This window comes from Panthera uncia, chromosome A2 (assembly GCF_023721935.1).
Source record: "Panthera uncia isolate 11264 chromosome A2, Puncia_PCG_1.0, whole genome shotgun sequence".
Taxonomy (NCBI): domain Eukaryota; kingdom Metazoa; phylum Chordata; class Mammalia; order Carnivora; family Felidae; genus Panthera; species Panthera uncia.
Genome location: NC_064816.1, coordinates 8,483,534 through 8,503,940, shown reverse-complemented (window position 1 = coordinate 8,503,940; position 20,407 = coordinate 8,483,534). Strand labels below are relative to the sequence as shown.

Sequence of the window (20,407 nt, the reverse complement as noted above, 5' to 3'; positions counted from 1 at the left end):
CCCCCCCCCCCCCCCCCCGGCCCCGCGCTCTGTCTCTCTCTCTCAAAAAAAAACCCGAATAAACATTTTTTAAAAATTAAAAAAATAAAGTGATGATGATGGGGTGCGTGGGTGGCTCAGTCGGTTGGGTCCCTGACTTTGGCTCAGGTCACGATCTCATGGTTTGTGAGATCAAGCCCTACCTCGGGCTCTTGGCCAACCGCACAGAGCTGTCAGCAATCCCGGTTGCTTGGGATCCTCTCTCTCCCGCTCTCTCTGCCCCTCCCTTGCGCACGTTCTCTAAATAAATAAATAAAAATTTAAATAAGTAAGTAAATAAAAGATCTGAAGCAATCCAGTCAAATGTTAATATCTGTTAAGTCTGGGTGATGACGCATGTGACTGTACTCATCTGTCCCTGTGAAATAATTCGTTAACACTATAAGTGACAATGCATAAAGCGAGGCTCTAGGATACATCAGAAACTGACACAAGTTGGGGAAGCAGCTCAGTCAGGGGAGTGGAGGATGGGAGACAGGTGGGCCTAAGACTGCTCACCTCAATCCTTTTTGTTGCTTGTATTTTTGTTTTTTTTCACTTGCAAAATATAATAAATCTACAGGAAAGTATGCAAGCCACACATACACAGCTTAAAAAATACTTATAACTCAGGCGTCACTGTAGCCAAGAAAGAACCCTGAATACAGTCTATCTGGAGAAAAGCAAACAGAACAGGACTGCCCAGCCCAATGACCTGTCACCCTTCCCACCCTGCCACGTGACCCACCAGATGCCTACTCTTCCCCGCCAGAGGTATCCCATGGACTTCCAGAATGATCGCTGCTGCCTTGCTTTCATCGGTCACCCCTCAAGGTGCGCATCCCTAATGACACCACTGGCTCTCCACTTTCTTTCTTTTTTTTTTTTTTTAACGTTTATTTATTTTTGAGACAGAGGGAGACTGAGCATGAATGGGGGAGGGTCAGAGAGAGGGAGACACAGAATCTGAAACAGGCTCCAGGCTCCGAGCTGTCAGCACAGAGCCCCCGACGCGGGGCTTGAACTCTCGGACCGAGTGATCATGACCTGAGCCGAAGTCGGCCGCTTAACCGACTGAGCCACCCAGGCGCCCCTCTCCACTTTCCACAAAAAGGATGACTTGTGAAAACTTCGCACAACGAAAAACACCCCCTTGTGAAAAGGAATCACGTGGGTCCTGCTTGTTACAAATGATGTCCCTGGGAATCACTCGCGTTGCTTGCTGTGGGCGGCTGTAGTCTCTGCGCTTGCATTCCTGTGTAGTATTCTGTTGGTTGAAACATCAAAACCTAGGTCTCCGTTCTGCTGTGAATGGACTCAGGCACCCGCCGTTTCCGGTTTGGGATTGATACATACACGGCGCTGTTACGAGCTAGGGTTCTTCTCCAGGCTTCCTAGTTCACTGCGCAAACTGCGATTCATGTGTGTGATAAAATACATGTAACGTAAAACATACCATTTTAATCATTTTCAAGCGTCGTGTGCAGTGCTATTAAGCACATTGACATTGTTGTGCAACCACTGCCACTCTCCAGCTCCAGAATTTTTTCATCTTCTCAAACAGAAACTCCGTCCCCCTTAAACAGTAACTAACGCCCATTCTTTGTTCTGCCAACCACCATCTACTTTCCGTCTCTACGGATTTGGTTCCCCCAAAGGACCTCATATAAGTGGAATCACACAATATATGTTCTTTTGTGACTGGCTTATTTCACTCAGGATAATGTCTTCCAGATTTACCCATGTTCTTCATCCCATTTCCTTCCTTTTGAAGACTGAAATCCTGTTTTTAAAAAGTAGTGTTGGGCCACCTAGGTGGTTCAGTCGGTGGAGCATCCGACTTCGGCTCAGGTCATGCTGTTGCACTTAACGAGTTCAAGCCCCGCGTCAGGCTCTGTGCTGACAGCTCGGAGCCTGGAGCCTGCTTTGGATTCTGTGTCTCCTGCTTTTTCTGCCCCTCCCCTGCTTGCGCTCTGTCTCTCTCTCTCAAAACTCAAAAACATTAAAAAAATTTTTGTGTAAGTAGTATTTAATTTCTGCACCTTGATCAACCAATTTAAACATTTTTTAAACATGAAAAATTAAATTAAAAGGCATAAAGTAACAAAATATTTACAATAAAATTTAAGATCGAATTTCTACATAAATGTCTTAAATAATCATAGAAATTTAAATAAGTGTTTTAAATAGAAATTTAAACATTTTAAACAATTGTCTAGGTAAGGTTTTACATAATTCTTTAAAATAAAAACCTTGAGGGCACCTGGGTGGCTCAGTCAGTTAAGCATCGGACTTTGGCTCAGGTCACAACCTCACAGTTATCGCGTTTGAGCCCTGCACTGAGCTCTGTGCTGACAGCTCAGGGCCTGGAGCCTGCTTTGGATTCTGTGTTTCCCCCTCTCTCTGCCCCTCCCCTGTTCACCTTCCCCGCTCACACACTCTCTTTCTCTCTCTCAAAAATAAATAATCATTAAAAAATAAATAAAAATCCTGAAATAGTCAAAATCAAATTTAAAGCATAAAAGGAAGCATAACAAATATTTAATGTTATGAACAATAAGTATTTAAGATGAAATTTAAACATTTTAACGAATACCTTAGATTCTAAATATTTAAAATATAAAGTAATATGTAGTTTAAACTTCACATGGAAGTCATATTTAAGTTTGTAAACATTTCATATCTACATTGTAAAATGAAAAATCAAATGCTACTTTAAGAATATAAAATGAAAATATAATGCGATTTTAATAAATAACTGGTAAAAAAAAAAAATTCTAAACTATACTTGAAGACGGATAAAAAACTTTTTACCCCCTCCTCTCCCCAGCCGGGAGCTGGGGCCACGGGGACTCCCCCTCGCCCCGCCCCGCCCAGCCCGTCTCCGGACCTCGCGCGCAGGCAGTGTTGTGGCCAGCCCGGCCGGCCCGCGAGGACCCCGCACAGCCAAGATGGCGGCGTCCGTGCGGCGGGCGCGCAGCCTGCTAGGGCTGGCGACGTCCCTGGGCCGGGGCTCCCGGGACTACCGGGCGCCGCCGCCCCCACGCCGCTCGCCAGGGCCCTGGTGGCCGGACCCGGACGACCCACTGACCCCACGCTGGCAGCTAGGGCCGCGCTACGCGGCCAAGCAGTTCGCGCGGCACGGCGCCGCCTCCGGGGTGGCCGCCGGTTCGCTGTGGCCCTCGCGGGAGCAGCTCCGCGAGCTGGAGGCCGAGGAGCGCGAATGGTGCCCGAGCCTGGCGGCCATGCAGGAGTCGCTGCGGGTGCAGCGGCTGGCGGAGGAGCAGAAGCGTCAGGCCAGGTGTGTGCGGTGGGGTGGGCGCGGGGCTGCGGGCTGTGCCCTCTGCGGCCGGGCGGATGAACTGTTGTGCACGGTGCTTAACTCTATCCAGCGTCCATCGCAGGGGGTTTGCGTGCTGCATGTAGATTTACCTGTATGCTCACCTAGCTACAAGACAGATTTTTGAGTAACAATGCGTTTAGCCACTCATCAAATCTTTACTGAGGGCCTCCTGTGTAAGGCCTTGTCCCAGGTGCCGGGCACAGAGCAGAGAACAAAACAAGATAATTTCAGGTGGGGGCAGAGAACCATGAGGAAGAGAGATAAAATTGAGTTAAAAGTGTGCCTTGGAGAGCGACTTTGGTTTGCAAGACCTCGAACCTCGGTCTCTGAGGACTTGATACTTAGAGACTTGAGTGGCCAGACACAGCCGTGGGGAGATCGTCGGGAGAGTGTTACTGGTACTGGGAACAGCTGGTGCAAAGGCCCTGAGGTAGGAATATGCTTTAAGAACTGCCAGGAGGTCAGTGTGACTGGGGAAGAGTGGGAGGTGATGGGGCCTGCAGTCAAGGGCAGAGGTCAGACTTGGAGACAACTCTGAAGAAGACTTGAAGGATGCAAGACCAGGGGCATCAGGACGGTACCACTTCCCAGAGGGAGTGGGCAGGCAAGTTGGAGGAGCAGGCCAGGCACGTTCCTGGTTTTCATTGTTCATGTCCTCACAATAGCTCTAAGAGGAAGAGGGGATCACCTTCATTTTAGAGATGAGAAACCGAAGCTTGGAAATTTGGAATCACTTGTCCAGTCACCCACGCATTGAACAGTGGATCTAGAATGTGAATCCCAGGCTCTACCCCATCCCAGCGGGATAACCCTGCCATCAGGCTTCAGATCTTTCACCTTCACGTTTCTAATCTTTAAAATGGGGCTGTGCCGCTTAACCAGCTGAGCCACCAGGCGCCCGTGTCATTATTTTTCATCTCTGATAATATTCTTGATATTGAAATCTACTTAATCTGGTATTAATATAGCCACCTTGGGTTTCTTAAAAAACAAACAAATGAAATAAAATGGGGCCGTGCCTCACAACTACTCATAGGACCGGAGGGAAAGGTCCAATCCATTTCTTGCCTTTACAACTGGGCCTGGCATACAGCAGGTGCTCAAGTGATGTCTGTAGGATGAAAGCGCTGTGGGAATGGCCATACGGTGTGTGGCTCTGGGACGGCTCAGTAGACAGCTCAGTGAAATGCTGAGTTGACTCTGGGTCTCCTCCTGGGGGTTCTGGGGATCTGGCTCTCCTGTGCTCAAGATCACACGCAAGTTAGTTCCTCTCTCCTGCCCGTTACTTCAGTTGTCAAGGATTTTTCCCGACAGTTTTAACGAGCACCGTGTCTTCCCAGTTTTTCATCTCCGCGGGGAAGTCAATGTGGGCAGACTAGGGGGTGGGCTGTGGGCAGACGGGTGCTCCTTTTCTGGCTGGGCGTCGCTGTTCTCACCGCCCCGCCCTCCGCCGCAGGGAGCAGCTCATTGCCGAGTGCATGGCCAAGATGCCACAGATGATTGAGAGCTGGCGGCGGCAGCAGCAGGAGCGCAGGGAGAAGGAGCAGGCGGACAAGGAGCGGCGGGCCCAACTGCAGGCTGAGGCTCAGGAGCGCCTGGGCTACCACGTGGACCCGAGGAGCGCCCGCTTCCAGGAGCTGCTGCAGGACCTGGAGAAGCAGCAGCGCAAACGCCTCAAGGAGGAGAAACAGAGACAGAAGAAGGAGGCACGAGCTGCTGCGCTGGCCGCTGCCACAGCCGAAGACCCGGCAACCTCCGTGGCACCCGGTTCCTGACTGGTCTTCTCCCAATAAAACCTGCCGCCTGATGGCCCCACCCCTGATTTTGTCCTCCTCTCTCATCAGGCCCCCTCCTGGGGCCCCTGGTTCCTTCCCAACACCTGGGGCCAGGGAATCCCCCACCTTTCCTGGCTCTGCTCACTCGGGGACTCTGGGCCCTGCTAGCTCAGGCTTCAGGGGGAGAAAGAGAGACGCAGTGGGGAAATAATGGAGGAGCAGATGGCAGAGGAGAAGGCTTCTGTTTACCAACATTAATCTCCAGTAATTAGCCAATTACTAAGGGGGGAAGTGTAGCCAAAACAGACTGTGGTGCTGATGGGGGGGGGTGGGTGGGCAGGGAGAAGCAGCCCTTCCAAGGCTAAATTGGGGCTGGGGCCCACTGCCTGGGAACGAGCTGGCCTCAAAGGAGGGTGTGGAGACGGGGAGCCCCAGTCTGCAGAGGCTGACAGACCACTGCCCCTTCTTGGCACCGCTGTATCACCTGTGCCCAACCAGCCCCCAGACCCAGAGGAGCCAGAGTAGGAAGCCCCAGTAGGCACACACCGCAGGACGAGCGTTTAAAACTTTATTCGCTTCAAAACCTTTATCAGAGACACGTTCTGTCCTGGGGTGGGGGTGGCCTCGACCTCCGAAGCAGCTCTGATGTTACCCCCTCCCCAGGCAGGACAAGCCAGGCCTCCTCCTCCCCAGCAAAGGGATGCAGGCTAGAGGCCAAGGCCAGACTAGGGAAGGGATCCTTAGGCCTCCCGAGGTGCTCACCCGAGATGGAAAGGTTGGGCCACTCCAATGGAGGATCAAAGTTTGGGGCTCCAGCTTCCCCTCACCCTGGAAGAAGGTGGGCGGGGGGGAGGTCTCAGGGGCTCTTTGGGGGAGGGGGAAGCAGGCAGCCGCCTCTCCATCTGGCCGCAGGGAGCTGGGACAGAGGCCAAGAGGGGCCCATCTGTCGCCTCCAGTCCTGCCAGTTTCTTGGAGCAGGCAGGGCTGGGGCGGGGGATCAGGGACAGCTGTCTGGCCTGGGTCTTCTCAGGCCAAGATGGGAATTGGAGCCACTTTGGGAGGATGGGAAGTTGGTTTTTTTTTTTTTTTTTTTTTTAAGGTTTTTGATTTTTTTTTCCACTTCTTAAATAAACATGAATATATATATATTTTTTTCTTTTATAAAACTTTTTGGAGCTGGGGGGGTGGGGAGGTGGGGGGGGGGGGGGCTGGCCTCCCTGCATCACTCGTCCTCAAAGTTCTGACTCAGGGGGAAGTTGGCTGCCAAGTTCTCGTTCTTTTCACAAGCGAAGTAGGCCTGGATCACCAGGCTCTCTGGGAAGCCCAGGGCCTTCAACTGTGGGAAGATGGGCAGGTATGAGCAGGGGGTGAGGGCCCGGCCCACCAGGGAAGTCACCCCTCAGCCAGGCCTCTCACCCTCTCTATAGCTTCCTTCTCCTGTGGCGTCACCTGGATGTAGTTCATCTGCGGAGCCTCCTCACCTATGGCGCCCACCTCACCCTCCACGTCCGAGATGTCTGCCAGCTCCCCGGGGGGCTCGTTCAGCATCTGGATGAACTGCTCCTGGTGCCGACTGATTTGCTGTGTGAGACGGAGAAAACGAGACTGTGACTCCTAGCCCTTGATGCCTTCCTCCCCAGGTCCTTAGCCCTTTTTCATTCATTCAGCAAATATTTAAAGGGTGCCTGTTCTGGCCAAACAGCAACATAATGGTGGATATAGGCCCCATCCTGGTGGAGCTGATGTTCCAGGGTAGGAAGATAGACCGTGAACAAGCAAACGAGTGGATAACGACTTACAATGTAAATAGTGGCCCCAGCATTCAGTAGGGTAAACGCTGGGCTAGAAAAAAAACATTGCCTGCCAGGAAAGGGAGGTCTGTGATCTGTAGGAGGGGAAGGGAAATTTCCTCCAGATAGAACAATTAAGTGCAAAGGCCTGGAGGTAGAAATGTACTTGGCAAATCCCAGAAACAGAAGACCCGTGTGGCATGAACAGAGTAAAAGAACAAAAAGGGGACAAAACAAAAGATGAGATTGGAGAGGAAGGTGCAGGGACCAGACCTGTGTTCTGCTTTCTAGTATGAGGGAACACCACAGTGATGGTTAAACAGCAAAAGATGTGATCCATATACTTTTTAAAAACATTAACTCATCCAGGTGTTCTACAACTCTATTTACATGTGACTTTATTTATTTATTTATTTATTTATTTATTTCTGGGAGGCAGACACAGAACGTGAGCGGGGGAGGGGCAGAACGAGAGGCAGACAATCTGAAGCAGGCTCCAGGCTGTGAGCTGTCAGCAGAGCGTGAGGTGGGGCTCGAACCCACAAACCGTGAGATCATGACCTGAGCTGAAGGCGGACGCTTAACCAGCTGAGCCACCCAGGCGCCCCTATGTGTGACAGTTTTTAATTTCAAGGCAAAGAGTGCTCTTTTAGGAATCTGGCTCCTGGTGCAGCATGGACCATGGGGCAGTGCAGAAGCCAAGGCCTGGGTGGTAGCTGCCAGGAAACCAGGTGGGAGATGAGGTGGCAGCCACAGAGGTTGGGAGAAGGGCTGGGCTGAGTGAGATGTTCTGGCAAGACAGGTGATGGGTGACCCCAGCAAGCCCCCAGGGCCTGAGGCTCAAGCAACCCCAGGCTGGTCCTTGCAGGGAAGGGGAGGCATGAGAAGAGGGTCTGCTCTGAAGTCTTAGACCTCTAGAAAGCACTTTTAGGAGTACCTGGATTGCTCTCAGTCAGTTAAGCATCTGACTTCCACTCAGGTCATGATCTCGTGGTTTGTGAGTTCGAGCGCCGTGCTGGGCTCTGTGCGGACAGCTCGGAGCCTGGAGCCTGCTTCCGATTCTGTGTCTTCCTCTCCCCCCCCCCCCCGCCCCAAAATAAACACTAAAGAAAATTTTAGAAGGATCGTAACATTTGGAGGTCCAGATTGGTCACGTCGATTTGGGGGACATCACTGCCCAAGACGATATGCAGGGAGGACTAAATAAAGACAACAGAGGTGTGCAGCCTGTGCCCTACAACATCTGGGGAAAGTAAAAAGGAGGAGCCAGGACAAGAGACGGAGTGAGAAGTGGAGAAGCAGCAGATGACAGGTCTTAAACCAAGAGAGGGAGACCTTCACAGAGGATCCAGAAAACCCTGTCACACCCAGGGGCCACTGCCCGTGTGCACAGGAACCTTCAACGGCCGGGTGGAGCCTCGTTGAGCACAGTGGTCCCAGAGCCAACTGGGACACGGTGGTTCTGGGCAGTGCCACGCAACCCGGTGGGCGCTTATGAGGCACCAAGTGTATGGAAGCCAGACACAAAGGACCCAGAGGCTGGAGGCAGACACACACCACACCAGCTGCCAGACTACTCCAAACTTCTGGCATCTGCCTCCATTAGAGAGAAGGACAACAGCACTTACACCTCACAGGATGTTTGGGAAAATTACATGAAACCAAGCAGAGCATCATACTGCCTGGAGCATCAGGGGGCATCAGACCTGCTTTCCAAACAGAGACTCCCACATACCAGGCCAGGCCAGGCTAGCTTTCTGGGGCCGTGACACCCGCACGGGGAGTGGAGGTGGTGCCTGCCCTGGCTCCCTCCACCCCCAGGGCCGCACCTGCAAAAGCTGAGGATTCTCCTGGCCCAGCTGCTGGAGCAGGGCGGGCAGTAGTGCTGGGTTCTGCTGAATCACCTGCCGCATGTTCTGGAACTGGGGCTGGTCCCGCAGGAACTCCAGGGGGTTCTCTCCTGCCGGCAGGAGGAAGGTGTGGAGTCGGACGCCATGCTGGACTCCCAGAAGCTCGGGAGCGGGGGAGTCAGATGCCTTGACAGACACCCCACATGCACATCTCCCAACCCGCTCACCTCCTTCCGTGGCTGGCTGCTCCGACACCTGGCTCTCCTGGACAGAACCATGTTCTGGCTCGGGGCTCCCAGGAATTCCCTGTCAGGGGTCCTATTTAGTTCTAATGCGCAGATTGCCCGCTGCCCCCCTCCTGCACGCACGGCCCTGCCCTCCCCAGGCCCACCCCACCCGCTCATGTCCAAGCTCCTGCAGGAAGCCTTTCCTGGCTGGAACCACAACCCCAAAGCTTCTGAGGGCAGGTTTTGCCTCTCTCACCACCCGTTAAGGTATTTAAGCCCGAGTACTCCCTTGAGGCCTCCCCAGGAGGCAGCAGCCCCACCTCACCGTGAGTAGATACTCCACGGCTCGGTGGGGGTTGTTGTAGCTGGCTCTCAGGGCGGCCACGACCCGCTCCCGCTCATAGCCCATGGACATGATCTCTGTCAGCATCGTCTCATACTCAGAGCCAGTCACTGTGGAAGGAGCAGCAAGGCCTGGGTCACCAAGGAAAGGAAAGGACAGCTCCCAGGCCCTCCCACACCCACACAAGGCCCAGCTGCTAGCTGGGGCACCCAACTGCTTCTGCCCTGGGGACCACCCACCCACCTAGCGTGGATGCCGCGTCTTCCTCTCGCCCGCTGCTACCTGAAGAGGGAACAGAGCTGCAAATTCAAGAGAGAGAAATCGGACCCTGACTTCCGGTGCTTGCCCTCCCCCAGGTATGTGGGAACATGTATGAGGGCGTTGGAATGTACTGGGAGGACAGGGCCCAAGTTGGGGCTGCTGCTCCCTTGCCTTACCCTGACACAGACTCCGGGGATGTCGTGGGGACTGATTCCTCTGACGGGCTCTTGTCCTCTCTGGCAGTAGGTGAGGGCTGGGACATGCCTGAGGCAGGGGCCGGAGGGAAGGATGTGGAGGACTCCGGGGCAGCAGTGGGTGAGGCCTCTGGGGGTACTGAAGTGCCTGGGCTAGTTTTGGCCTGTGACACCCAGAAAAAGGAGCAGGCGTCAATATCCCTATCTAGCCCCAACATCCCATCCTGTCTCTGCCCCGCCCTATTCATAGCTAATCTCTCTGGGGCACACAGGCTCTTTACCAACTCCCCAGCTAATTCACCCACCCCCCACCCCCAACCAGCACACTTCACCCACCTTGGTCACCATGACGACTACGAAGTTCTTCTCGTCGATGCGATAGTCCCTGATGGGGACGTCATCACTCAGGATTTTGCCAGCATAGATGAGCTTCTGTCCGGCCACAGGGAAAGCATCACGACCCTTCTCAGCTTCTATCTTCTCCTTTAGAACCTTCACCTGGAAGGAAGGGCACACTCATTGCAAACCTCAAGATTCTTTCTTCTGGGGGCAGAGGGAAGCGGAGGGAAAGACACCACAAGCTTCGATGGCACAGAGGCTAAGCTTCATGGTCAAGAACACCAGATTCAAATTTATTTGCTCATCCCACCATGCAACGGAGCATTTCCTCAACACTTATGACATGCCGGGCGCTGTTCTAGGTACTGAGCACAGAGCAAGGAACAAAACTCATCCGAAGTCCCTGCTTTCGTGGAGATAACACTAATGTGAGAAGAGGGAAACAAAACAAACGTAACTTCAAAAGATGTAAAGTATGCTAAACATAGAAGGAAAAAGAAGTAAGATTCTTCACTGCACGCTGATGACAGCGCTCAGTTTTTCCAAAAACGCCTTACGTACATACTATGTATACACATCACTTATAAAACCTCATTGCTGCATAAAACAGGTATCGTTAGCCTTATTCTATACTTGAGGAAACACAGACACAGAGAAAAAATTAAGTAGCTTGCCCAAAGTCAAACCGTTGGGCTAGTCAAAAAATGAGTGCTTCTTCCTCTTCTACAAAAAGTGTACTTCGATGTCTCCTTCATGAGCTAGTTGTGCAAAAAGTACCAAACAGAGTTTAGACACTCAATATATTTCTTAGGTCCTAAGTGTCTTTTCAACTAAAAACGCAGCATAATGTTTACGCCACGGGCTCTCACCTGAGGCAAAACCAAATTTCAATCTCTATTCTGCTATTACTTGCTTTTCTAATGGTGACAAAGTTTTCTCATTCCTAAATTTCCACATCTGTAAAACGTGGTGGATAAGTCAAGAGTGCTCAAATGACAAGCCTGTTTTGCAGATTTGGTTAGATTAACACTAAAACGCTCAGCGGCTGGTAAAGAACAAACCACCAACCAACAAACATGGATCACTGAAAGTCAAATGGTTTATCATTTTCATCGTCACTGCCGTCACTACTTGGAATCTCCTGGTCACTACTCCCAAATTCGGCCACCAACGTCCCAAGGAGACGCCTGCAAAGCTACGAACTCGGAGCTCCCGTCCGGAAGAGCGTGGCCTGTCCGGGAATCGGAGCCAGCGGCTCCAGCGACCCGCGAGGGCACTGACATTGGAGACGGGGCCTGATGGGTGCCCTGGGGGGTGGGGCCTCGTCCAGAGACCGGCCCACAAACGCCATCAGCACGAGTCGCTGGGGGCTGGGCCGAGAACCAGAGGGAGGCTCGGGAGCCAGGCGAGTAGGGAGGGGTGGGCAGGGCCCTGCCCGCGCCGTCCACCCCGCCCCTCCAGTCGGGAGCCCGTCCTCCCCGCCCCCACCCACCCCCGGCCCCCATCGTTCCCGCCCCCAGGCTCCGGTCCGGCTCCCACCGTCTCGTCAGGCTCCATGCGGATTTTGAAGGTCTGCTGCTGCAGCGTTTTGAGTGTGATGGTGACGGCCATGGCAGGGCCCGAGCGACGCGGCGGCCCCGGGATCCTCACACAACATGCAACTCACGCCGCCGCCATCTTAGCGCCCAGCCGCGCCGCGAGCCGACCGCTTCCGGGGCAGGCGGTGCGCGCGCCGACCACCAGAGCACGTGACCTGCGCGCGCCCCCTTAGCCTTGGTAGGCATGCGCAAGAGAGAGCCCTTTGGCCAGGCATGCGCAGACTACAGTCTGCGCCCGGGGTCCCGGCGAGCCGCTTCTCAGTCAGCGCGCATAACGTCACGTGGTTTCCTGCGAGTGACGCCATGCCCGTTAGCGGTGACGTCATACAGCCACAAAATGGCTCCGACGACCCCACTTTCGTGCTCCTATGAGTTTGTTGATTACATTGAACAGTTTTTCATGTACTTATGGATATTTATATCTCTTCCATAAAAACTTCATTTTTGTCTTCCAAATGAGTTTTATTCTGGTCTGGCCACCCTCACAGGAACCCTTACTCAGGGCTGGAAAAAATACTCCAAAGGTCACCAACAATTAAATAAAAATTCGAGAAACCACATTTGGCTGCGGAAACAGGAACGACTGGCATTTTGTGGCCTCATTCGTTACTGAGGGAGAGTTGGATTTTGGGAATGAACCTACAGTACTAGTTCCTGGGTGCCCCATCTCTCTCTTGCTCCTTCCCTGACCACTTTGTTCACCCCAGTATCCCCAGTCTGACCCAATTATTTAAGTAAACTTTCACTTTTCAAGGCCTCCCTACACTGAATACAGAATCTCTCCACCAACTTTTCCTGGATACATCAATTCTAGAAGCCTCCCAAAGGGGTGGGGCTGGACCACAGAACACAGTAGGGTAAGCATGGTGAACCATCCAATGAATATGGACTTGAAGGATTGCTTAGCCTAAGCTGAATATGGTGTTTTGTGGGACTGGTTGGAAGCAAGGTTGGGCTTATCTCCCAGTTACTAGGTGGCCTTCCCATCCTGAATCACTTCCTGCCTCCAAACCTGCTCTTTAGTTTCCAAACACTCAACCCAAGCGCAGCACCAGGCAGTTACCAGATACCTCAGGCATTGCTCAACTGTAACAAGGTCCTGCTGTTTTTCTCCTCTACAGCACACCAAGCCTAGATGTTTCCACCAGAGGCCAAGCCGTTGAGGACTTCTTGCCTCTCCCCTGCAACAAGGGACATGAGCTCCAGCCTACTTACAGGACTTCAGTGACAGCCTTGTGGTCCCCAACAAGAGATGGGCCTAGGAGAGCCTCAGAGGCCTAGACTTCCTTGACCGGTCATCTCTGTACCATCCCCCCTGTGGGACCATCTCTTTCCCTCCGAGAATTTAAAGACCACCATTAAAGTATTTACCACCTTTGAACCTATATTCACGATTATAAAAGGAATAGCTTTCAACACCAGCTGAGACTTTTACAATGTGGTTAAGGGGCTCCTGGACCGCTCAGGTCACCATCTTGCAGTTTAGGAGTTCGAGCCCTGCGTAGGGCTCTGTGCTGACGGCTGAGCCTGGAACCTGTTTTGGATTGTCTCCCTCTCTCTCTGTGCTGCCCCACCCCCCTCACTCATGCTCACTCTCTCAAAAATAAACGTTAAGAAAAACTTTTTTTTAAAAAATAAGTATATATGGATGAGTGTCCAATGGATGGCATGAAATGGTGCTAAGGTGTGGGTTCATAGCCCTGCTCTATCTCTTACTGAATTCTGGCACACAGCCTCAAACCGAACTGGTATTAGAAACAAACACCAATTCGGTGCAGAGACTCAACGAGTTCTCATGTGGAGTATCTGTAATGGCACTTAACAATTGCTCTCCTCCGACTGGTTTGGGGTTGTGGGGGTAAACAACAACTCCTATCACCTTATGAGACATTTAATCAACACTTCAGCTGCTGAAAAATGAGCCTTACTCGAGTCCCATCCCCCAGAAGGAGACACAGGAGGAAGACACAAAACTTAATTTAATAGAAATTTTGTTTGTAGTTCTTACATTCTCAGTGTGACCCGAGCTGGAACCCACTGCCCCACCCAGAAGTGGCCCAGTCCTGGGAGCAGGGGAGGAAGGGAGGTGGTGGGTAGGGGTCAGAGCTCAGGCCCTAGGAGCCCTGTTATTCCTCAGTGCTGGGGGGGGGCTGGGGATGCCACCCTCTTCTCCTGCCCCCCTCTGGGATCCAGGAAGGAGAGCAGATGGAGTCTCGGGCCTGGGGCTTCTCCTCCACATTCCCCTGCCCCCTCAGGTTGGAGGAGAACTAAGGGATCTGGGGAGAGAAGGGGACAGAAGAAGGCAAAGATATCAATCAAGAAAGAGGAGGATCAGGAATAAGGACTAAGGAGAATCAAAGACAAAACACCAGTTTAAAAAAAAAAGGGGGGGGGGGGGAACAAAACCAAAATCCACCCCAAATCACAACCCGCCTGGAAAAAATGAAAGTTCTCCAGTCTCATAGAGACATTATTTGGCGCAGCCGGCTCTGCGGCGGGAGCGCTCAGGCCTCAGTCCAGCCCTGGAGGCGGTGGTGTGGCCCCTACAGCTCGTCCTTGGCCTGGCCAGTGGCAGCATCTTCCTCCTCCTCTTCCTCCTTCTCATCCTCGTCCTCGTCCTCCTCATCCTTGTCTTCCTCGTCTTCCTTGTCTGCCTCCTCCTCTTCCTTACGCTTCTTATCCTCCTCTTCCTCCTTTAGTCTCTGTTCCTCATCTTGCTTGTCCTTCATCTGCTTTTCCGCCGCCTGTACACACACCACACCCGTACTTCAGGGCCGGGCCCCCACCCACCAGACCTGCCCACCCCCTAGCCCAGGATCAGACCCTGGTCCCACCTTCGTGACACCCCAGGTCTCGTTTCCAAACTCCTCTGCATACGCCTCGTCGTTGGTGATGAGGAAGTTGTCAAAGATGGTGCCAGACTTGACCTGGGGGGCAGGAGGATGGGTAGGTGGGTGGTCAGAGGGGACAACACTCCCACCCCCTCTGTTCCCAGGACCACTACACAAGGCCCTTCACTTTCTTCATCTGTAAAATGGGGGCTCGGTCCCTTGTTCAAATATTTTTCCAGTACCTTCTACCACCCAGGCACCATTCTAGGCACAGAATATTTGTCAGTGAATAAAACGTCAACCTGGTCTCTCTAAAATTAATTTTCTTCCTTTGATTTTTTTCTAAAAGTCACATTTATTTATCTGTTTATTTATATTCTTTCAGCAAGCTCTAGTCCTGACATGGAGCTTGAACTCACGCCCCCAAGTATCAAGAGTCGCATGCTCCACCAACCGAGCCAACCAAGCGTCGGTGAAACTAATTTTCTAATGGGGTAATCCAATTAACTTCTAGTTGTTGAGGACAGTTGAACAAGCTCCTTTGCATAAAAGGACTGAAAATGGTAGCTGGCACATAAATAAGCAAAACCTCAAAGAGTGTGCTATGAGCGCTCCATAAGACAGACCACGAAATTCTTCAGAAAAAGCACTACTTTTGGATCAGACCAGCTCGGGGTTGAATGCTACCGTCCCTTTCCTCCTGGGTGACCCTGAACCTGTGAAGTGCTCCAGGTATCCCCTCGGTCTCACCTGCCAGAGATCTAAGCCCAGGACAGCAAAGTTTTCATAGGCATAGATGTTGCTATCAGGGGAGTACTCGGGGTTGTCGATCTCTGGGTGGATCCAAGTGCCCTTGTAATCTGGGTTGTCGATCTGCCGGGGCTTCCACTCGCCCTGCAGAAGAGGAAGGTAACCAGTGGGTGAGTGGGGGTCAGCATACTCCCCACTGTGCATCCCCCCAACCCCGCTCAGAGCCCCACCTTGTACTCAGGGTTCTGAATCACTGGTGGTTCCCACTCTCCGTCCATCTCTTCATCCCAGTCCTCTGGCTTTTTAGCATCAGGGTCAGGAATGTGCTCGGGTTTGTCCCAGTCCTGAAGGTACACAGAGAGGTCAGTCAACCCAGCTGTCCTCTACACCCTCCATGTAGGGAGAACCTGCCCAAACACCAACCTCAGGCTTGGAGTCTGTGGGGTCATCAATCTTGGCCCGCTCGTCCCAGTCTTCAGGCTTCGCAGCATCAGGATCCTTTATCTTCTTGGGAGGCAAGAAGTCCCAATCATCCTCCAAGGAGCCCGACTCCACCTGGCTGTTGTCGATCTTCACCTCATAGGTGTTATCCGGCCGCACAATCAGCGTATACAGGTGTGTGAATTCATCATCCTGAAGAGAGTGGGAGATGAGTGGCCCCGCCCACCAGGCTGGCCTCTGACACTCCCCTATCCGCCTTTTGTCACCACCCCCAGTCACACCTTGCAACGAATGTCCTTGTTGATCAGCACGTTCTTGCCCTTGTAGTTAAAGATGACATGAACCTTCTTGGTGCCAGGGCCACAGATATCTGGGCCTACGTGAAGAGTTGGTCCAGTTAGAGCAAGAGGATGCCCACCGTAGCAAAGCCCCCCCCTCCCCCCCCCCCCCCCCCCTTTACAAACCAAGACTTGGTTCTTAAATACAGATCTGCAAAGGGTCACAACACAGGAATCAGCCTCTGACGGGCTCTAAGGGGCCGTAGGTGGAAACTTTCAAAAAGGAAATAACCAACCAACCAACCAGAGCTCTAGAATCTGATACAGCTAATATCAGGAAATAACTACATAAAACACCACAAATTAACAGTTTCACACCAACAAATAACAATGCAATCCTCTTGTTTCCCCTCCCAAGGCCAGCCTCAACTACATAAATACAGTCCATATCCTCAAAACTACCTGTCACCAGCTTTAAGGGTCCTTGACATTTAAGTCTCCCTGTAACTAATCAGAGGTCAGCACCAGGGCGGGGCCCCTCACCAAACATGATGTTGTATTCAGAGTCTCCGTGCATGTCCGTCTGGTCCAAGCCCTCTGGAAATAGCTTCACGTAGCCGCCCCCACAGTCGATGTTCTGCTCGTGTTTTACTGTGAACTGCACCACCAGCGTCTGGCCCTTGTTGCTAAAGGGCTCAAATCTGGCCGACAAGGCATAAAAGCGGGCATCCTGGCTTGTCTGCAGCCCTAGCAAGAGACCAGAGTGAGGTCATGGCTCAGCCCCAACCTCCATAGACCCTAAGTATTGGCCGTACAAACCACTGCCCCTTCCTCCCCCCCTGCCCTGCTCATGGGGATCCCAGGCTGTGTCTGTCGTGTGCAAGAGCTTCCTCCAGGAAGTCCCCCTGAATCCGATCACCGCCCCCCCCCCCCACCTCCGCCAGGCTCTTACCTTTATCCTTTTCCTGGTCACCGTAGAACTTGCCGGAACTCAGAACAAATTTACCAAAATCTGACTTGTGTTTGGATTCAATCCAGCGGTCGGTCCACCCCTCTAGAGGATCAAAGGGGCAGGCTCAGTGCGGCCGTACTGACCCACTCCACCCCCACCGAATATCTGCCAGTAGCCTCAAACTGCTGCGGATTGGAAATGGGATAACCCCCGACTGCCCCCACCCCAACCTCTAGTTTGACACTTCGGATGGCTTAAAGGATCCTCCGCCAAACCCTAACTCACGCCGCGAGAGTCCGCTGCACCCTCGACGCTCCCCAAGGGACACACAACGGAGGATCGCCTGCGGCTTTAGTCCCCGGAGGCCACCGTATTGGCCCTCTAAGCAGTAATTACAAGCGACAACGCAGATCTAGGCTGGGGGACCGCTTTCGTCGTCGCGGCGGCCTCGAGGCGGGACCAGGCCTTACCTCCGTCCAGAAACTGCTCCTTGAAGTAGACGGTGGGCTCGGCGGCGGCCAGGCCGAGGAGGCCGAGCAGCAGCGGCACGGGTAGCAGCATGGCGGGCCGAGGGGGCGGCGGCGCGCGGACCCTTTAAACCTCTCCCCCGGCGGCGACTCTGCAGTAGGGACGGACGCTGCCGCCGGCCGCGCGTTTTTATACCCTACTGTCTCTCAAACCAACCTGGCCCGGCCTCTTGTCCCGCCCTCCGCACCTTATGATTGGTCAGTGGTCACGGCCCTGACTTTCCATTGGGTCCTTGTCGTCTGAGCAGGTTAGTATGTGCCTCGGAACGCAGGGTTCCCAGATGGCCGATTTCTATTGGCCATACAACTGGCCAATGAAGGACGACCACGCGTTGTGGGGGCCGCCCACCGATGTGGTGGGGGCCTCGAGCCCCTCTGGCCAGGTCATGTGACCAGACCTCGACCCAACCCCGCCCTAGCCCGCGCGCTTAGTTCCCGATCTGGGAGTTTAAAGAACGCGCGCGAGTGCCGCTGTCACTGCTCAGGACCAGGGTCCTGCCCCAGCTCGCCTTCTCTCGTCCCCTCTGCGGGTAAGGGTGGGCAAGGTTTTCCCAGCCACTTTCTACCCTGCAGTTGGGGAGCCCCTACTGACGCGTTCGCTCTCGCTCGCCCCCGCCCCGGGCCACGGTGGGGCAGAGGGCGTCTGAGCTCAGAGGCCGAGTCCTTGGGTCTTCACTTCATCCCGGTGCCACAGCCTTGCAGGCCAGAGAGTAAAATGTTAGCTCTCTCCCCTCTGGCCCCTAGTGCCCTGGCCGCCTGTCAGACTGCTGCTGTGTGACCGGGGCAAGTCACTTAGCATCTGAAGACACAGGAGCCCCTAAGAGGCTAGGAGGAGAAACTTTGGCTCGTGCCGCCCTACAAAACCGCTTTCAGTGCTGTTAGGGTTGTCCTGGGACAGAGGGAAGGAAGCCCAGAAGGCTCCAAGATGTGACTATAGGCTGTGGTTCCCAGAGTGGGGTAGGGTTGTTCCTCTAATTGCGGCCTCTCCTTTACCCCTCCCTCAGCCAGTAAAGGGGTCGCTGCCTGTGGTCTCCCACAAACGGCCTGGCTTTTGCAATTAAACGGCTAAAGAAGAGAGGATGGGGGTTCCGTTGGGGAGGAAAAAAAGAGACAGATGGTGGGGAAGATAAAGTCCAAGGGAGATGGGCAGGACCCCTGAGTCTAGAGTCTTCTGAAGCCAAAGGCACGTGACTGACAGTGACAGACACCATCTCCCTGCCCGCAAGCTGCAGGAAGCAGGAAGGAAGGCTGGGGGTTTCCCAAACCCTGAGCAAACAGGCTCTGGACCTGGGAACCTGGGCTTGGAAGGGGGAATCCTGGCAAAAGCCGGGGGGGGGGGTGTGCTTTGGGGATAGTGGTGGGGACTCAGAAAAGGGAGGAATAAGGCGTCTTGGAGAAGTTGGGGTTCTGCCCTGCCCCAGGCAGTATCCAGTATCAGCCAACCTGACCCCCCCACCAATCCCTGGTCATGAGGAGCCCCAATCTGGGGTGGCCGCTGCAGGCCTGCCACTGACCCTCCAGCCTTCCCTCCCTCCCGCCATATGTCATGCACACATGAGCTTGGTGCTTCCTGCTCGATTGTAGACACTCTGACGGTCTTATTCACTTTACCATCCCCCAGTGTCTCTTGCAGCACCTGGCACCCGGCAGGCTTAAAACCTACTCGCTATGTGACAGAAAGAAGGAAAGACTCTTGGAGGAATTCAATAAACAAAACAGGAAGAAAGTGCTTTGAAGCTAAGAAGGGACTTTGAGGGACACATCCTGAATTTTTATCAGGAGCTTATCATAGGGTCAGGATTGGGTGATGTGCGTAAACCCATTTTCCAGGCTCAAATAGTAATCGTGATGGTTAAATGAGTACAGGTGTTCTGCTTAGAATCGCACTTGTCACATGCTCCACACAGTTGACTCTTAGCAAGTACGTGTGCGTGTGTGGGTAGTATTTTCACTTAAATAACCCGCGTTTATAGCATCTCTATCCAGGCAAGGAAACAGGCACAGAAAGATTAAGCGATTTGGGTGAGTGGCATAAATGGGATTAGACTCTACTTACACTGCCTACTATAATCTCCACTGGCCACACGTGACGGTGGACCATTTGAAATGTAGCTTGTCCCAACCGAGATGTGCCATAACCGTAAAAGCACTCATCAGATTCTGGAGACTTAGTGTGGAAAAAGAATGTGAAGTATTTCATTAGTAATTTTATAGTAAGTATGGAAATAATCATTTGGACCTGGCAAGTTTGGTAAATTCTTCCAATTAATTTCACCCACTCTGTTTTTGACACTGCTACTAGAAAGCTTAAAATCAGATTTGTGTCCCGCATTCTATCTCTATGGGCCAGAAGTGGTTTCGAGTATGCATTATTGCCCTGACATTGATCTTCTCCGGGCATTCAGGGATGGGGGGTGGGATCGGAGGTGTTTATAGTTTCTGGCACTATCTCTAGCAACTGTTTGTTGCTAGAACATACCACCCTCTGGAGCCTCCATTTTCACGTTTGTGAAATGGCGATGATATCAATATCTGTATCAAAGTTTTTGGGAAAATGAAAAAACACACCTGAAGCACTTAGCACTGGGCAGAGCACACAGGGATGTCCATGTAGGTTAGCTGCTACCTTGACTGTAACTATTTTTAGTTGACTCCCTCTCCCCTTTGTATATAAGGATAGTCCCTACCTAGTCTCCCTTTAAAAACTTAAAAGGGCGCCTGAGTGTCTTAGGTAAGTGTCTGACTCTTGATATTGGCTCAGGTCATGATCTCACAGTTTGTGGGAACGAGCCCTGCCGGGCTCTGCGCTGACAGTGTGGAGCCTGCTTGGGATTCTCTCTCTCTCTCTCTCTCTCTCTCTCTCTCTCTCTCTCTCTCCCCCCCCCCCACT

General features: G+C 52.8%; 3 protein-coding genes across 3 annotated transcripts; 1 reads left to right on the top strand and 2 right to left on the bottom strand.

Annotated features, from left to right (window-relative positions):
- Positions 1-2,948: 2,948 nt before the first annotated feature.
- GADD45GIP1 (GADD45G interacting protein 1) lies at positions 2,949-6,252 on the top strand. The gene is made up of 2 exons (XM_049639948.1): positions 2,949-3,319; positions 4,818-6,252. The coding sequence occupies exons 1-2, from the start codon at positions 2,970-2,972 to the stop codon at positions 5,134-5,136; spliced, it is 669 nt and encodes a 222-aa protein (XP_049495905.1). The 5' UTR covers positions 2,949-2,969; the 3' UTR covers positions 5,137-6,252.
- RAD23A (RAD23 homolog A, nucleotide excision repair protein) lies at positions 5,691-11,760 on the bottom strand. The gene is made up of 9 exons (XM_049639947.1): positions 11,680-11,760; positions 10,138-10,299; positions 9,784-9,965; positions 9,590-9,645; positions 9,329-9,456; positions 9,004-9,082; positions 8,756-8,886; positions 6,553-6,717; positions 5,691-6,472 (listed from the first exon to the last, which is right to left on the bottom strand). The coding sequence occupies exons 1-9, from the start codon at positions 11,749-11,751 to the stop codon at positions 6,359-6,361; spliced, it is 1,089 nt and encodes a 362-aa protein (XP_049495904.1). The 5' UTR covers positions 11,752-11,760; the 3' UTR covers positions 5,691-6,358.
- Positions 11,761-13,699: 1,939 nt separating this feature from the next.
- Positions 13,700-17,636, bottom strand: CALR (calreticulin). Its single transcript, XM_049639946.1, has 9 exons — positions 17,461-17,636; positions 16,991-17,092; positions 16,582-16,785; positions 16,042-16,136; positions 15,743-15,952; positions 15,550-15,663; positions 15,320-15,463; positions 14,573-14,665; positions 13,700-14,482 (listed from the first exon to the last, which is right to left on the bottom strand). Exons 1-9 carry the CDS (start codon positions 17,549-17,551, stop codon positions 14,282-14,284), a joined length of 1,254 nt encoding a protein of 417 aa, XP_049495903.1. The 5' UTR covers positions 17,552-17,636; the 3' UTR covers positions 13,700-14,281.
- Between the last annotated feature and the right edge of the window lie 2,771 nt (positions 17,637-20,407).

Excerpts from the sequence above, each read along its gene's own strand:
- RAD23A (XM_049639947.1), bottom strand. The coding sequence starts at position 11,751 with ATGGCCGTCACCATCACACTCAAAACGCTGCAGCAGCAGACCTTCAAA. Across the intron at positions 10,300-11,679 it reads GCATGGAGCCTGACGAGACG|GTGAAGGTTCTAAAGGAGAA; the intron begins GTGGGAGCCGGA and ends CCTTCCTTCCAG. Across the intron at positions 9,457-9,589 it reads AGACGCGGCATCCACGCTAG|TGACTGGCTCTGAGTATGAG; the intron begins GTGGGTGGGTGG and ends CTCCTTCCACAG.
- GADD45GIP1 (XM_049639948.1), top strand. The coding sequence starts at position 2,970 with ATGGCGGCGTCCGTGCGGCGGGCGCGCAGCCTGCTAGGGCTGGCGACG. Across the intron at positions 3,320-4,817 it reads GAGCAGAAGCGTCAGGCCAG|GGAGCAGCTCATTGCCGAGT; the intron begins GTGTGTGCGGTG and ends CCTCCGCCGCAG.
- CALR (XM_049639946.1), bottom strand. The coding sequence starts at position 17,551 with ATGCTGCTACCCGTGCCGCTGCTGCTCGGCCTCCTCGGCCTGGCCGCC. Across the intron at positions 15,664-15,742 it reads CCACAGACTCCAAGCCTGAG|GACTGGGACAAACCCGAGCA; the intron begins GTTGGTGTTTGG and ends GTGTACCTTCAG. Across the intron at positions 15,464-15,549 it reads TTCAGAACCCTGAGTACAAG|GGCGAGTGGAAGCCCCGGCA; the intron begins GTGGGGCTCTGA and ends CCTCTTCTGCAG.